Source organism: Suricata suricatta, chromosome 15 (assembly GCF_006229205.1).
Source record: "Suricata suricatta isolate VVHF042 chromosome 15, meerkat_22Aug2017_6uvM2_HiC, whole genome shotgun sequence".
Classification (NCBI taxonomy): Eukaryota; Metazoa; Chordata; class Mammalia; order Carnivora; family Herpestidae; genus Suricata; species Suricata suricatta.
Window position 1 is genome coordinate 694,707 of NC_043714.1, and position 18,295 is coordinate 713,001.

At 41.3% G+C, this 18,295-nt stretch overlaps 1 protein-coding gene across 1 annotated transcript in view; it reads left to right on the forward strand.

Annotated features, from left to right (window-relative positions):
- Positions 1 to 18,295, forward strand: part of UBE2V2 (ubiquitin conjugating enzyme E2 V2) — a 46,704-nt gene that overhangs the window by 10,924 nt on the left and 17,485 nt on the right. The window contains exon 2 of the mRNA XM_029923865.1: positions 14,893 to 15,041. Within this exon, the coding sequence (XP_029779725.1) occupies positions 14,893 to 15,041 (149 nt within the window). The remainder of the gene's footprint in view (positions 1 to 14,892; positions 15,042 to 18,295) is intronic.

Genomic DNA, 18,295 nt, shown 5'->3' on the forward strand with positions numbered 1-18,295 from the left:
GTGGGTTCGAGCCCCGCGTCAGGCTCTGTGCTGATGGCTGGCTCAGAGCCTGGAGCCTGCAGCCTGCTTCCGGTTCTGTGTCCTTCTCTCTCTGCCCCTTCCCCTCTCATGCTCTGTCTCTCTCTGTATCAAAAATAAATAAAACATTAAAAAAAATTAAAAAAAAAAAGAAGGGTCACACACTGTCCAGGGCGTGGCCCTTCAGGAGGTGTTTTTTGGAGAGTGTTACTTGCTCACTGTTGTGACTCAGCTTGCTTTACCTTCCTACATGTTGTGGTAGTTTGGATCATCCACCAGTTGTGCTTTAAGTAGCTCTGGAAAAGAAAAGAAACAAAAAAAGACAACACAAAAACACTAGCTACAGCAAAACAACAGGGTGGAAGAGGCCTTATCCCATAAGAGAAATGACAGGAGCGAGGAAGAAGAAAAGAAAAGAAAATTGACCAGGCAGAGAAACTGTAAGACTTAATCCAGAGAGAGAGAGAGAGAGAGAGAGAGAGAGAGAGAGAGAGAGGAGAGAATAAAGGAGATACAGAACAGATATAAAGAGAATAGATTAATTTGCAGAATAACCAGACTAGGAGGGGGAAGAAATAAGGAGAATAGGAAGAAAAAAATACATAATAAGAATTGTCCAAGAATTAAATCAGGAAATGCAAAACTGCAGGGTGTTCGGAACAGGTGGCAGCGCTGGTCTGGAGGAGGGGCTGTCTCGTTGGTCAGCGTCAATCCCACTCTGTAGATAGGCAGTTACCCGGCGTGGAGGGGCATGGTTTGGTGTGGGCTCTGCAGTCTGTTCCCTGAGGCCCCACCTTGCTGGCGATGGGGAGGAAAATGGCGACCCCCCAGTCTCTCCTCCAGGGACCAGGTGTCCCAGAACACTCTGATCAGGCTGTCCTCATGGTGCACAAGGTGCTCTGTCCTGCTCCGATGACTCCTGCACTTCCCTGCCACTCTGCTGGGAGTTAAACCCTGATGTCTTTTTTTTTTTTTTTTTTTAATGTATATTTTTGAGAGACAGAGAGAGACAGCGCTTGCAGGGGAGGGTCAGAGAGAGAGGGAGGCATAGAATCCAGAGCAGGCTCCAGACTCTGAGCTGTCAGCACAGAGCCCGATGCAGGGCTTAAACCCACAAACCAAGAGATCATGACGTGAGTCGAAGTGGGATGCTCAACCAACTGAGCCCCCCAGGCTCCCCCAAATCCCGATATCTTAAAGGGGTCCCTGCTCCGTCAGCCCCAGTTCCAGAAAGTGCCGCTCTGCACCCCAATATATGGCCTCTGGCTGATGGCGCAGGCAGTTTTTGTCCTTTGAATGGTTATACACCTTCTTCCCACAGCACTCCAGGGAGAGGGCTGCTTTCTCCCACTGTGGATTGTGCCTCTGAACTAGTTACCCAGCCGGGCTGGCTCTCTCCCTCCCCTCGTGCATGAACAGGGCAGCCGGCCCCAGTCTGGAGAAAGCCCCGCAGTTAGAGATTGGATCTTTCTGCATCCCGGTCTGTGGTTTTTCTCTTGTCCAGATACAGTCCTGTGCTTCCCCAGCCTCTCTCTCTCTTCGAAGCCTCTATCTCTTCATGGACGGGGATCCTTCCCATCCATGCCTATGTGGCCTGTTTTATCTCTCCCAGATCACAGTCACCCACCTATGGTCCATCAGGTTGTCCCTATGGGCCCTTGGAGACGTCTCTGTCACTCTACAGCCCAGACTTTGGAATTCAAAGTCCTTTGGCCTCACCACTGCTGTGATTGAGGGGCGAGGGAAGTTCGGGTCCCCCTACTTTTCCGCAATGTTGAATCTCTACTTCTTAGTTTATGCTAAGAAAAGTGCCCTTTCCTACTTCTGGAATAAACTTTGTCAGCTGCTTTCCTGGAGCATGCTAGGTAACTTCTATATTCTCCCTTGGTTGCCTATCTCATTGAGCTATCTGTAGTGTATCTGAGCAAAGTCTTCTCCAGTAACTTGTTGCATTATATTTGAATGTGGAATATATCTGCTTTTGTGGCTTTCTTCACTGACAGAAATTCTGTATTTCAGGAGTTTTTCCATCTATATTTGAAGGTATGGTAGAGATACTTCAAATGTATAATATTTAATTTGAAATTTTTTCAGATGTTTTCATTTACCATGTTTCATCACTCCTAAGACACATTTTAATGTCTGAAATAGGTATATGTCATATAGTTTAATGGTAATGTTGTTCAGCTTTTATAAAAGTTATTTATTGGGGCACCTGGGTACTTCAGTCAGTTAAGTGTCAGACTCTTGATCTTGCCTCAGGTCATGATCTCATGGTTCTGAGATCAAACTTGTCAGGCTCTGTGCTAACAGCATGAAGCCTACTTGGGATTCTTCCTCTCTCTCTCTCTCTCTCTCTCTCTCTCTCTCTCTCTGTCTCTGTCCCTTCCCTGCTCACACACCTGCTCTCTCTATAAATGAAGAAACTTAAGCTTAAAAAATTTTATCTACTGATTGTTTTATTTTTTGAGAGAGAGTGAGCACAAGCAGGAGAGAGGGGCAGAGGAAAAGGAAGAGAAAGATTTTGTTTTAAGTTTTATTTATTTTTTGAGAGAGAGAGAGAGGCTTGACCTCACAACTGGAGTTCATGACCTAAGCTGAAATCAGGAGTCAGATGCTTAACCAACTGAGCTACCCAGGCTCCCCTTTAATTTCTTAGTAATGGTTCACCATATAATTTATGCTGTCTTTAGATTTGATGAAAGAAAATATTTAATATCTATTAAAAAACAGTGAGGTGAATGTATACCAGATTTTAAAGTACAAGGCTGTACAAATATGTAATATATGTTCTCACTTGTTTTATTATTATTTTTGAGAGAAAGACAGAGTTTGAGGGGCACCTGGGTGGCTCAGTCAGTAGAGTGTCCGGCTTCAGCTCAGGTCATGATCTTATGGTTTGTGGGTTCAAGCCCCACGTCAGGCTCTGTGCTGACAGCTCAGAGCCTGGAGCCTGCTTCGGATTCTGTGTCTCTCTCTCTCTCTCTCTCTCTGACACTCCCCTGCTTGCGCTGTCTCTCTCTCTCTCTCTCTCTCAAACATAAAAAAAAAACATAAAAAAAAATTAAAAAAAAAAAAAGAAAGAGTTTGAGCAGGGGAGGGGCAGAGAAAGAGGGAGGCACAGAATCTGAAGCAGGCGCCAGGCTCTGAGCTGTCAGCACTGAGCCCAACCCAGGGGCTCGAACTCATGGACTGAGATCATGACCTGAGCCAAAGTCAGATGCTTAACCAACTGAACCATCCAGGCGCCCCAATTTGTTCTCATTTCTTTTTTTTTTTTTAATTTTTTTTAATGTTCTTTATTTATTTTTGAGAGACAGAGAGAGACAGTGGGAATGGGGGAGGGTCAGAGAGAGAAGGAGACACAGAATGTGAAGCAGGCTCCAGGCTCTGAGCTAGCTGTCAGCACAGAGCCCAATGCGGGGCTCGAACCCACGAACCATGAGATCATGACCTGAGCTGAAGCCTGACGCTCAACCGACTGAGCCACCAGGCGCCCCTTGTTCTCATTTCTTAATTAAATATTGAGAAATTGACTCCACTTTGTTGCAAATGGCAGGACTTCATTTCCTTTTTATGGCTGAATAGTATCACATTCCCCCCCCTTACATTTTCCTTATCCATTCATCAATTGATGGACACTTGGGTTACTTCCGGGTCACAGCTGTTGTAAATACTGATGCCATAAACATAGGGGTGTGTGTATTCCTTTGAATTGGTGTTTTTGTATTCTTTGGGTAAATACCCAGTTGTGCGACTGCTACTCATAGGGTAGTTCTAATTTTAACTTTTTGAGGAACCTCCATAACTGTTTTCCAGAGCGGCTGCAGCAGTTTGTATTCCCACCAACAGTGCAAGAGAGTTTTTCTCCGTTTCCTCATCAACACTTGTTGTTTCTTTTGTTGCCAATTTTGGCCATTCTGACAGGCATGAGGTGATCTCTAATTGTACTTTTGAATTGTATTTTTCTGATGGTAGGTGATGTTGAGCATTTTTTCATGTATCTGTTGGCCATCTCTATGTTTTCTTTGGAGAAATGTTTATTTATGTCTTCCTTCTATCCATTTTTTTTTAAGTTTGCTTATTTTGAGAGAGAGAGTGAGCGTGTGCATGTGCACGTGCATGGGGAGGAGCAGAGACAGAATCTCAAGCAAGCTCCACGCTGTCAGTGTAGAGCCTGACTTGGGCTCTATCCTACAAACCACAAGATCACGATCTGAGCCGAAATCAAGAGTCAGAAGATTGACTGACTGAGCCACCCAGGCACCCTCTTCTGTCCACTTTTAAATTGGATTGCAGCGAAATCTTGGTTTTACTTATTTCATTCTGGAAACATGCTTGTAATCCAAAGCACTCATATATCAAAGCAAATTTGAAGAACCATTGGCTCAGTTGTGATTATGTGACATTTGGTGTCATGTACTACCTGTATTTCAGGACATCACTCATTTATCAAATTAAAATTTATTAGAAATGTTTTCGTGTTTGTGGAACAGTTCGCAGAACAAGTTACTTGCATTCCCAGGTTTTACTGTATTTGTTTTTTGGGTATTGAATTTTTTAAATTTTTTTAATGTTTTTATTTATTATTGAGACAGAGAGAACAGAGTATGAGCGGGGGAGGGGCAGAGAGAGAGGGAGACACAGAATCTGAAACAGGCTCCAGGCTCTAAGCTAGCTGTCAGTACAGAGCCCAACGCAGGGCTGGAACCCATGAACCGTGAGATCATGACCTGAGCCGAAGTCGGAGGCTCAACTGACTGAGCCACCCAGGCGCCCCATATTTCTGTTTTTTTTTTTTTCTGTTCCATTGATCTATGTGTCTGTTTTTGTGGCAGTACCATACTGTGTTTTGATTACTACAGCTTTGTAATATTATGAAAACTGAAATTGTGATTCCTCCAGTTTTGTTTTTGTATTTCAAGATTGCTTTGGCTATTCAGTCTTGTGATGATTCTACAAATTTCAGAATTGTTTGTTCTAATTCTGTGAAAAAGGCTCTTGGTATTTTGATAGGAATTGCATGTAGTTTGCTTTGGGTAGTATAGACATTTTAACAGTATTTGTTCTTCCAATCCGTGAGCAGGAATGTTTTTCTATTTCTTTGTGTTGTCTTCAATTTCTTTCATCAATGGTTTATAGTTTTTGGAGTACAGGTCTTTTACTTTTGTGGTTAGGTCTATTCTTAGGTATCTTGTTACTTTTGGTGCAGTTGTAAGTAGGATTGTTTTCTTAATTTGTTTCTGCTGCATCATTATTGGTGTATACAAATGCAACAGGTTTCTGTACATTGATTTTGTTTCTTGTGACATTACTAAATTCATGTATCAATTCTATCATGTCATCTGGAAATAAAAGTTTTACATCTTCCGCATAGGGACACATACATGCACCCCAGTGTTCATAGCAGCAATGTCAACAATAGCCAAATCATGGAAAGAGCCTAAATGTCCATCACCTGATGAGTGGATCAAGAAGATGTGGTATATATACACAATGGAGTACTACATGGCAATGAGAAAGAATGAAATCTGGCCATTTGTAGGAAAGTGGATGGACCTCGAGGGTGTCATGCTAAGCGAAGTAAGTCAGGCAGAGAAGGACAGATACCAGATGACTGCACTCATAGGTCTAACAGGAGAACAGGAGAAACCTAACAGAGGACCATGGGGAGGGGAAGGGGGACAGAGAGTTGGGGAGGGAGAGGGATACAAACCATGAGAGACTATTGAATAGTGAAAACGAACTGAGGGCTGAAGGGGGAGGGGGAGGGACAACCAATTTGGTTGTTGTTTTTTTTGTTTGAGTGCTGTAGCTAGGATGTCCAGTACTGTGTTAAGTAACAGTGGTGAAAGTGGACATCATTGTCCTGTTCCTGACTTCAGGGGAAAAGCTCTCAATTTTTCCCTATGAAGGATGATGTTAGCTGTGGGATATGATTCATGTATTTTAAAATGATCTTATATACTATGTTACATACATGACATAGTTACCTGAATGTCTGCCAATCTAGGTTTTTGCACTGGCAAACATTTCTCTCCAGACTACTTTCCCCCTGCTCTTCTCACCTTTATCTATTGCTAAATAGCAAATCACTTCAACACTTAGTGGCTTCAGTGGTTCATTCTTTCTCATGATCTCTCATTGACGAGGTGGTTCTGCTGGTCTCACGTGATGATGGGCTGGCCCAGGTGACTTGATTCAGTGAGGAGTGGCCATTCTCTGGCCTGTTTGACTTCTTCATATCCTGGTAGTGTCTTAATTGGTGGTTGGCTCCCAAGAGAGCTACACAGAAGCTACCAGGCCTTTGAGAACACTGTTCTAACAACTGCACCAGCATCACTTCTACCGTATTCTGTCAAAAAAAGTGGTAAGGCCAAGGAGATGGGAGATGGCCTCTATCCCTTGGTGGGGGTGGGAGGCTGTGCCTGGAGGAAGAAACATTGTTCATAGCTGTTTGGAGGCAGTCTACACTCCTTGTGTTACGTTCTTGAAGGTGAATTTCACAAAGTGGAATTTGAAGTCAAAGCATATGAATAGAAATTCTTGTTATATTTTGTCAAATTACCTGTTGAGCAAGGTGGAATTGATTTCCAGGGATGTATAAATATGTATAAAAACATTTCACATAATTCTACCAGCATTGTATGTAGCATGTTTAAGTTAAATATTTGATGGGTGTATAATTTCATCATTTTCATTGTGTATGGTTGCTTTGGTTTTCTTTTTTTTAACAAATTTTCTTATTTGTTTTGCTTTCTTTTTTTATCATTTGTATTTATGTAGAAATATATGTAATCCGTTTATTATCATAAATATGTGTGTGGCCATTTACTGCTTGTTCAAGGAAGTGGTTACTTATATTAGCAGATTTAATACTTTTATTTTTTTATTTAAAATTTTATTTAAATTTTAATTAGTTAACATGCAGTGCAGTATTGGTTTTAGGAGTAGAATTCAGTGATTTATCACTGCACACAACACCCAGTGCTCATCATAAGTGCCCTTCTTAATGCCTAGTATCTACCTAGCCCACCCCCACCCTCCTCCCTCCATGAATCCAAAGTTTGTTCTCCTAGTTAAGAAACTCTTAGACCTGAACCAAAGTCGGACACTAACCAACTGAATCACTGAGAGAGTCTTAATAATAGAGGACAGACTGGGCCTTGGGCTCTGCTGACAGATCAGAGCCTTGGGCCCCAGCCCGCCCCTTTCCTTCCCTTGTGTTCTTCTGTTTTGTTTCTTAAATTCCATGTGAGTGAAATCATACATTTCCCTTTCTCTTACTTCACTTAGCATGATACATTCTAGCTCCGTCCACATCATTGCAAATGACAGATTTCACTGTTTTTGATAGAGTCATATCCCTTGTATGTATTTATACCACATTTTCTTCATCCATTCATCAGTCGGCAGACTTTTGGGCTCTTTCCAAAGTTTGGCTATTGTCAGTAGTGCTGCTATAAACACGGGTGCAGTACCTCTCTGAATCTGTATTTTTGTATCTTTTGGGTAAATACCTACCAGTGCAATTGCTAGATTGTAGGGTAGTTCTATTTTTTGACTTTTTGAGGAACGTCCATACCGCTTTCTAGACTGGCTGTACCAGTTTGCATTCCCACCAGTAGTGTAAGAGGTTTCCCTTTTCTCTGCATCCTCATTAACATTTGTTGTTTCCTTTGTTGTTAATTGTAGCCATTCTGACAGGTGGGGGGTGGTATCTCATTGTAGTTTTGATTTTTATTTCCCCGATGATGAATGATGTTGAGCATGTTTTCATGTGTCTGTTAGCTGCCTGGATGACTTCTTTTGAAAAAGTGTCTATTCATCTCTTCTGTCCATTTCTTAACTGGGTTGTTTTTTGGGTATTTTGTAAAGTTTTTTTGTTTATTTGTTTTTTTATAGATTTTGGATACTAACCCTTCATCAGATATGCTCTGGGCAAATATCTCTTCCCGTTCCATAGGCTGCCCTTTAGTTTTGTTGAATGTTTCCTTCACTGCAGAAGCTTTTTATCTTCAGGTCCCAATAGTTCATTTTTGCTTTTGTTTCCCTTGCCTTCCATGACTTGTCTAGTAAGAAGTTGCTGCAGCTAAAGTCAGAAAGGTTTTTGCCTGTGTTCTTCTGTAGAATTTTGGTGGTTTCCTGTCTCACATTTAGTTTCTTCGTCCATTTTGAATTTTTGTGTATGTGTGTAAGAAAGTGGTGTAGTTTCATTCTTCAGCATGTCGGTCCAGTTTTCCCAGCACCATTTGTTGAAGAAACGGTTTTTTCCCCTATTGGGTGTTCTTTCCTGCTTTGTCAAAGATGAGTTGACCATATAGTTGCGGGTCCATTTCTGGGTTTTCTATTCTGTTCCATTGATCTGTTTTTGCGCCAGTGCATACTATCCTGATGACTACAGCTTTGTGGTGGTGTAGCTTGAGACTCAGAATCGGGAGACCTTTAGCTTTTTTTTTTGTTTTTTTTCCGGATTGCTTTGGCTACTTGGGGTCTTCAGTGGTTTTATGCAAATTTTAGGATTGTTCTAGCTCTGTGAAAAATGCTACTGTTATTTTGATAGGAATTGCATTAAAATGTAGATTGCTTTGGGTGGTATAGATATTCTAACAGTGTTTATTTTTTCAGCCCATGAGCATGTAATGCTTTTCCATTTTTTTGTGCCCTCTTCAATTTCTTTCATAAGTCTTCTATAGTTTTCAGAGTATATATACCCTGTTTCATATGTGCATGTATCTGTCTCAGGGGCTCCCTGCCATTAGTCTGTTGATTTCTGCACTAATTTCACATTATCTTAGTTTCTTTGGCTGATGAGAAAATCTTAATATCTGGGAAAACTATTCCTTCTGTTTTCCTTTTCTTTAAGGATTTTCTCCAGACTCTTGCCAGAAGAATATTAGGACTGTTTGTCAAGTTCCAGGAACAATGCTATTTGAATTTCAGTTTAAATTGAGAGGATCTGTAGATTAATTTGAGTACTCAACCTTTGCAGTGTTTGTCATGTAGGCAGATTGCTTTACATACTCAGGGTTTTGACGTTCTTTACTTACATTTTGTAGTTTTTCTCCACGGACATCGTACACATTTTCACCCATTCTTTACCTGGATGGTTTCTGTTCTTTATGGTGTATCAGCGAGTTTCTTCTTTTAGGAGACTTTCCTTGTCTTTTCTTTTGGAGTAAGCTGTCCTTTCTAGATGCTCCCAGAGGATCTTTCACATTGTTTTGTGCTCTCTTTAATCCTCTTCCTGTCATAAATTGTAAACTTTGTGAGAGCAAATTAAGCTTTTAGTCCTCCTGGTTTCAAGCACCTATCAGTAACTGCATCTGGTGGTAGTCTGATGCTTATTGAGTGAAGGTGTGAATTAATACAGTAGCGAATGGATGATAAAATATAGGTCTCCTGATACTTTGTTGTTTTATGTGTGTTCCTCTATATGGGATTTTCTTTATTTTTTTATCCCATTAAGATAGATAATTTAAAACAAAACAAAGGTTTGACTCTTAAATTTCTGAAAAATTGTGAAGTATTATTCAGAGTGCTTTTTTTTCAGAGCACTTTTACGAATGCTTTTATTAATATGATTTTAAGTACTGCAAAACCATAAATTTTTTGGACTTAAATTTTAACACTTTCTTTACAGTATTTTTCGTTATATGGCAAATTTTACCAGTGAGTGGTTTTTGGAAGATACGTGTTTTGTTTTAATATTCTGTAATCTCCTTATATTTTTTTAAATCCATAGGGCTTTTATTTTTATTTTATTGTATTTTTTAAATTTAGAGAGGGATGGAGAGACAGGCAGGGAAGAGGGGAAGAAGGAGAGAGAGAATCTTTAAGCAGGCTCCATGTTCAGTGCTGAGCTGGATGTGGAACTTGATCCCACAACCCCTGGCTGGGATCATGACCTGAGCCCAAACCAAGAGTCAGAGATTCAGCTGACTGATGCCGTCAGCCCAGGCACCCCTTCCATTCTTTTTTAAGTTTCCTGGATTTTGGGGTGCCCGGAGGCTCAGTTGGTAGAGCATGTGACTCTTGATCTCAGGGCCATGAGTTCAAGCCCCACATTGGGCAGATAGCTTACTTAAAAAGAATGAAAATGAATAGAATTTTCTGGATTTTGAGATAGCAGTGTACAGTGACAGTTTGTGCCTGTGCTGGGAAAGCTGGATTTTAATTTTGACTAAGCTACCAGCTTAGTGGTCTTGGTCAAAAAGACTTTTTTTTACATTGTTAGGTGGCAGTATGAGAAAGTAATCTGAAAAATATAAAAGGCTGTGTTATTTCCCTGGATAGGCGTATTTTGCTTTGAGCACACCCAGTATGTGACATGTGGAAAGATTCTTTTTTTTTCTGTAATGTTTATTTATTTACTTAGAGACAGAGAGAGAGGGCAGGACTGAGGCTGAATCTCATGAACCCAGAGATCAAGACCTCAGCCAAAATCAAGAGCTGGATGCTTGACCTATTGAGATACCCGGCACCCCTGGAAAGATTCCTTTTAACGGAGTTCGGAACAGTGTGTATTTGATCAGAGTTGCTTCCACACTTGGTCAGGATGTGTCCGTCATCCCTATCAGATTTGCAGGGATTGGGGACAGATTAGCAGGAGGTAGAGAAAGGGGTTCCCCCTGGGATTAGTGGGCTCCATGAGCAGGCATGGAGAATTCTGGCTAAGAGCTTCAACCCTGACTCACTGACTCTCCATGGAAGTAGATTGAGTTTTACGAGATTTCTCTTTCTGTTGGTTAAAAAAAATGCCTGAATTAGCAGCACTTTCATTTTATAAGGTTCAGCCTAATAATTTAAGCCTTAATTTTCTTATCTAGTGAAATGGTGATATCAGCTTCCAAGGTGACACTTAATGAAGGACTTCTGCCTGTAAAGCTTTTGGGAAATGTTTGTCTCATAGGAGCTGCTCAGTAAATATGTTATTTTTAATCAGGTCAGCCTGCTGGGGGTTTGAGAACTCAGAACTCCCACAGTGGGGCAGAATCAGAGAACTAAAATCAAAGGTGGGGCTTTTCCTGAGCTCTGTCTTCACAGTGCATCCACTCAGGTTTGTTGAAATCCATACCCTGCAGGGCGCAGGTGAACAGCCTGGCCACATCCCACAGCACTCATGCCCTTCCTTAACCTTGACCCACCCTAGGTCAAGTGGGGTGAGGGAAGAGACCCATAGCTGGCCTGGGAGTTCATGACGACCAGCTAAAGGAGGGTTGACAAGCACATGAGACAGAAAAGGTTAATTCCATTTCTACAGGTATTTTCCTTAATTTTTGGGTATGTGATGATTCCGCTAGTCAAGTGCCCCTACCCCTGCTCCCCAAGCAAGACTGATATTACTCATTGGGGCATTTTAAGATGGCACTTGATTATGTTTGCCAAAGAAATAAGTTCGTAGGTGTGGGGAAAAGGAAGTTACAAAACTATGAATCATGAAGTCATTTTGGGAAAAAAGCATGGACACCATATATTTTGTATGGAAAATAATCTGAAGAGAAACACATTAAAATGATAACAATAATTATTTTTTAATATTAGGGGCTCCAGTACATCTTAGACTGTTCACCATCAAGTAGAACTCTTTAAAACTATGCTACCTTTTATCTTTTTTTGTGTTATCTTAGAACTTTCTTAATTTAGATGATTAATTGCAAACTGATAGTAAATTTGCTGTGCTATTGTTTCTCACATTTGTATGGCTAGATGGATAGATTTATTACTACTTGGCATCTTAGACTTCTTTCCTTGTAACTTGAAAAAGGTAAAATTTATGAGTTAAAGTTGAGAAATCTTTCTTCTTAGTAAACATTGCATGGAAATATTCATTCTAGTCTTTATTTGGCTGTCTTTATGCCTTTATTTTTGGTGTCATGGGAATTAAAGGCAAGTGATGTGAAATTTGATATCCTTCACATTTAAACTGGAAACATGTTTTCATTCAGAGTTTTGGTTATGATGTTACTATTTTTGGTCTTATTTCCCAGGAGTGCAGGTTCATTGTGATGTACTAAAAAGGAAACTAGATTAGTGGGGAAGCCTAGAGAAGGTTTATGACTTGTTTTATCAATTAATAGTTAAGTGACTTTAGGATTATCACCCAACTTTTACTGGTGATAATTTTATTTCTTCTGAAGTGTTAGGTTTTGGACTGGATGATCTTTGGTTTTCTTCTGGACCAAAAATTGACAGCATTTTAAAGGTTTGAGCTAGAAACGGTGGATTTATTGCCCCCCTCCCCTTTAATGAAGATCCAGGACTAACAGAATAAAATACTTTAAACGTAATAAGACACACAGATGGACAGGAAGAAGACAAGTAGAACTGTAAAGGCTCATTTATGGCAAGAGATCCAGAGGGAGCTTACGTACACACTTCCGTTTTCTTAGAGCACCATCCCCATCTTGTGGCTCTGATTTGCTCACAGACATTAGTGGTTGGGTGAAATAAAACCAGAGTTCTCTAACCCTGAGTTTGAAAATATGACTCAGTATTTTTTTGTGCCCTTTTTTGGTCTTATACTTTAAAAGCAAAATTGCCTTGGCTGCTATAATTCTCTAAATATTAATATTGTCAGTAATGATCTATTAATCTTAAAATTCTTTCCCGAAAATGCCATATAAAGAAATGGTGAAAAGTTTAGCAGTAACTAGGTTTATCACTTTTATGGCGCTTTTATAAAAAGAAACCTAAATTTTAAGTTCACTTTGTAGTTTTGGATGCTCATAAAGGTCACTTGATTGGACTGTTTATAAATAGGCAACAGAACTCAATGCAAACTTAGAATAATTCTTGGGGCGTGACTTCATAATGGTAAGGATGATCAAGCTGATTTAAAGTCATGTTAAAGAGGCGTTCAGTAGCAGTGTATTGTGCAGGTCATGACTGTTCATCTACCGGAAAACAGCCGCTGTCCCGGGGTTAGGGCAGCAGGGACTTGCAGCCCAGGGTAAAATTTCTAGGGGCCACCCTGCAGTTTTGAACAGAGAGCTTTCGTTCTCACATAGCACACATGGAGGTGAATGAAAGTTTTATGTGATTCTGTCTGATACAAACACTAAAATGCTCATCACAGTCAACATTTATTGTGCTTAACATGGATTACCTTGTTTAATTTTTACTGCGATTCTGTGAGGTAGGAGCTAGTGTTACTCACTACAGATGAGAAAACAGGGCTGCGAGTCGCAAGTCACGTGCTTAGCAGAACTGGACTTCTGGGGAGCCGGACTTCTAGATCTGTGACAGAATGTGCTACTTGTGTAGTTTGTACTGCTCTGCAACCTGATGTAAAAGTGACTTTGGTCTAGAAAACTGGACTTTAATACTGGCTCTTGCCTCTTACAGCTGTGTGGCCTTGGGAGGGTCACGAAACTTCTTCATGCCCCAGTTTCCACAACTGGAGGACGGGTGGTTTTAGGGTTAAAGGGGGTGATTTATCTAACGCGGAGCACAGTGTGTGCTCAACAGTTGGTTATTAGTACTCATTGTAGTTGTAATGTCTTATTTTTCTTTTTTTTGTGATTTGTAAAAGCTCTGTATTTCTGTGGCCCAGGATTCTGACATTTTTTTTAATGAAGCACAGTGCATAAAATGGCTAGTGTTTTTGTAATTTACAGTATTTTTATTGTTTTTTTGTTATATGTCTAGCAGGATTACTGTGAATTAGTAGGTGATGAATGTTTTAGTTTCACCAAGAGAGAGAAACTACACAAAATGACGGCCACTGTAGAAAAAATGTCACCAAAAAATAAATACATAAAAAAACCAAGAGCTGTCACTTCTTTCTGGTTCATAATTGTGTGTGTGCGTGCGTGAGAGAGAGAGAGAGTGCACGGCCACACGTGCACCAGCTCCAGCGCCAGAGAGAGAGGCTTCTGAGGGCGTGTACGTAACTTTTCCAAGACTTCTGTGGGGGGGCTGGAGGATGTTTCAATCTAGATGCGTTTAAAAACGTGAAAGACCACAGGTTCGTCCGTTGGAGAGGTGAGACCAGTAATTGCAGGAAAGGCTGTGCTCAGGTGGAGGACTCAGGTTGGGTTTCAGGGGTTGGAAGTCACAGTGGTGGTGAAGACCAGGTGTGTTGAGACAGACCTGGTCTGTGGAATGCTGGGTTCTGGGCAGAGAGGAGGACTTCTGTGTTAGGATTTTAGAAATAAAGTAGGGGTGATGAAGTCTAAAGAAGGGGAGGTGTGAGAGGGGCTCATGGATCATGGAAAATGTGCTGGGTTGGGCCCAGAGGTGATGGGCGGGTCCTAAGAAAGTGTTACATCCCTAAGGAGAGTTATTCTCAAATCAAGGAACTCGCCAGTGGTGATGATGCACCTGCTCACGTGGGAGCGGTGAGACCCTTTTGGTTAGGGAGGAGAACAGGGAAGGACTGGCTGGGGCCATGGATGGGGCTGCCTCAGCATTCTGGAAAAAAATTGTACCCTCTAGTGCTTTTTTAAAGATGGAACATAATTCTGGTCTTTAAGAAGCATTAGAACGTCTGTGGGAATGAGTTCGGACTTTCTGGTCATGCCCATTTATTTGATACAGTGTTCTAGGCTTGGAACAGAAATGTCAGTTATGGAAAATCAGTTGTTTTATAATGGTTTCCTTGTGACTGATTTATGCTAGGATCGCATTGATTTACTAGGAATTTATATACATGTTCTACACTGCAGTTAATATTTGTTACCATGTTTTCTTTCGTGTTTTCATTTTGAGTGGTTTTTAGATTGAGCGTGTTCTGGGGCAGAATGCTTAAACAGAATTTTGACTTTTGGTGAAATAATCTGTAAAGTTTAAACTGGAAAAAGCTGAATTTCTATATATGCAACTCTTGTAATTATGGGCTTTTTACATTTACATTGATATTCTTTTGTATAGGAGTTAAAGTTCCTCGTAATTTTCGCTTGTTGGAAGAACTTGAAGAAGGACAAAAAGGAGTAGGCGATGGTACGGTTAGCTGGGGCCTTGAAGATGACGAAGATATGACACTTACAAGGTGGACAGGCATGATTATTGGGCCACCAAGGGTCAGTGCTATAAATTATATATACTTTCTGTTAATATTTATTATCATTTTAGAGAAAGCATTTTATTCAGTATTGATATTAAAGTAATTATCACTTCTAACTGAAACAATTTCTCACTTTTAATTCATTTTGTATACATTTATTTATGCTTCCTGTGTGTAGGGTATAATGCTTTATTTTATGGAGGACTGGGGGGAAAGGATTGATATGGTCATTGCCATCAAGGTGTGTGCAGTTGAGTAGAGAAGAAAACATAATTACAAACGACAGATTCTAACTACGGCAGAGAAAGTTCACTACGGGACTTCAGAATATGTTTCTTCTAGCTGGAATAATTGAGGAAGGCTGAACAGTGGAGGAAGTTGCCTTTGGAATGAGCCTTAATGGACTGACTGGTAGGATTTCAGAAGGTGGTGATGGGGATGGAGAACATTCCAGATAGAGAGGAGAAAAGGTGAGGAAAATGGAGGGGATACTTGGGAAGAGCAAACAGTATATTTTGACAAAACTTGTTCCTAACCCGCTCGCTGTGTGTGTAACCAGGGGTTTCTGAATTGGTTTGTATCGAGTGCACACTACATTGGACTTGCCTTGCATACACTGTAGGCCTCAATTTCTTTGTTTATAAAACACAGAGAAAAGCCTATGACATTTGCATATTTTCTAGCATGTTGGCAACAGACCCATTGTGTTTTATTTTATTTAGGTCTTAAGCTTATGAAGTTTATTTTTACTCAAAATCTTTTCCAGACAGGAAAGTATTTTTTCCACATTGCATTCCTTACTCAAAGATCCCATTTACTGCACCCCTGGCAGTGAGTCTTTGAAATATGGATTACATAGTGTTTTTGACTTGTTGGAAAGCATACCGGTTTGGAGGTTTTCTTTTTAAGTTTTTGGTTTTATATATTATTGGCTACCTGATGAGAGCATTTCAGATGTTTTGCTGTTGGGTAGAATTTAGATGGCCTCTTGAGTTTTACAAAAGGAAAATGGGTCAAGTAATCAGCAGTGTTAACTTTAGAGAGTGAATCACCATATGTTTTATATTTTTTGGTGTGTCTTTGCAAAATTTGAGCACACTCACTGCTAGCCTGACAAACTCCCATTTCCTTCTCCTGCTTTGATTTTTCCGTAAGATATTTGAGGAAGGAAATAGAATTTGATGGTTATGATTCTTACTGTTGTAGGACTTTGTATTTATAATGAAAACCTTGATTTTTACTGCTTGTGAATATTATTACCATAGTCTGATTAAAAAAGAAAGTGCTTTAATTTGTGAACTTTTTATTTTAAGGTTTTATTTATTTATCTTGGGAAAGGCCGTGTGCGTGGGGAAGGGAGTGAGAGAGGAGGCAGACAGAGAATCCTAAGCAGGCTCCGTGCTGCTAGCCTGACATGGTCCTGGAAACAGATTGTGACCCGAGCTGAAACCAAGAAGCGGGTGCTTAGCCAACTGAGCCATCCCCGCACCCCTAGTTTATGAACATTCTTACGAATAGTCTGAAGTATTTGACAATCTGAGCTTGGTAGAGTATAAATTTGAAATTATTTAGATTGTTTTTCTCCTGCCACTACCTCCAGTGGGCTTGAAACTTAGGAAGTTTTGGAGCTTGTGTGTGGGTTCCTCAGGGACATTGTGAGCTGCCCGGAGAACGGTTCCCAAATGTGGAAGAGCAGCTCCCACTTGGTCTCACACCCAGACCGGCTGCCTTCGTGGTGTCCCCCAGCTGCGGGAAGCCCCCGTGTCTGGGCTGTGCCCGGTGCGGAGTGAGTGCTGCTCCAGCTTGTGGCAGGGGCAGGGGCGTGTGGTTTGCTCGATGGGGCTGTGTAGACACCTTGCTGCCAGTGCACATGCTGGCCTGCTGTTCATCGGGCCTTCCTAGTCTTTGCTTCTTTATTTTTTTTTTTTAATTTTTTGGACGTTTTTATCTTTGAGAGAGAGAGAGAGACAGAGTATGAGTGGGAGGGAGGGAGACACACCATCTGAAGCAGGCTCCAGGCTCTGAGCTGTCAGCACAGAACCCGATGTTGGGCTCATACCCATGAACCTCAAGATTATGACCTGAGCCGGAGTCGGATGCTTCGCTGACTGAGCCCCCCAGGCCCCGGGCCTCCCCCTTTCTGAGGGTGCCGGTCTTGGAACCTCTTCCTACTTCGTTTGGAAGCCAGGAGGGGCAGGAAGGGAGCACCTTACAAAGGCACAGCATCCTCCCAGCGGGCCGGGGAGTTCTCTGCCTTCTGTCGCCTCTGGACTTGCTCACTGAGCCGCGTGGAACCCAGGGGGGGCGAGTGCCTGTGCAGTCGCTCAGCTGCCTTTTCATAAGCCCTGCAGGACTTACTGTCTCACCTCAGCTGTTCCTCTTTAGGAGGCGCCGTACTTAGAGCAGCTTGTCCCTGGCGTCAGGTGTCTACATCTGACCAGCGTAATGGGAAGATTTTACCTTACTTGGTTACGGGCTTTTTAATTTTTTAATTGATTATTAAAATCTCTCATTTTTTTGTTATTGTCGTACTTTGGATTTATATGATCAGCAATTTTGTTTTTCTATATATGTTTGTGTTTTAAATTTTCTGAAGCAATATTTCTTTTTTTTTATTAAAATGTTTTATTTATTTTTGATGCAGAGAGAGACAGAGCATGAGAGGGGGAGGGGCAGAGAGAGAAGGGGACACAGAACCGGAAGCAGGCTCCAGGCTCTGGGCTAGCTGTCAGCACAGAGCCCGACGCGGGGCTCGAACCCACGAACGTGAGATCTGACCTGAGCTGAAGTCGGAGGCTTAACCGACTGAGCCACCCGGGCGCCCCGCAGTATTTCTTTAGCACTAGAGGTTTCGTAACTTTTCCAAGTTTTCCTTATATGTAAATGGAGCTACTGTACCGTTTACTTTGGAGAATTGAATGACTTAATAATTAGACAATAGGAAGGCATGTGACTATAGTATATATTTCATAAGTATTCCTTTTTTTTTTTTTTTACTCTTTTATTTTACTATTGATTAGATAACAGAAAGATGTGGCTGGTTTTTGTTTAAAATTTTTTTAACTTTTATTTATTTTTGAGAGGCAGAGAGAGACAAAGCATGAATGGGGGAGGAGCAGAGAGAGAGGGAGACACAGAGTCTGAAGCAGCTCCAGGCTCCATGCTGTCAGCACAGAGCCTGATGCAGGGCTCGAACCCACGGACCACGAGATCATGACCTGAGCCAAAGTCCAGACGCTTAACAGACTGAGCCACCCAGGCACCCCTGTT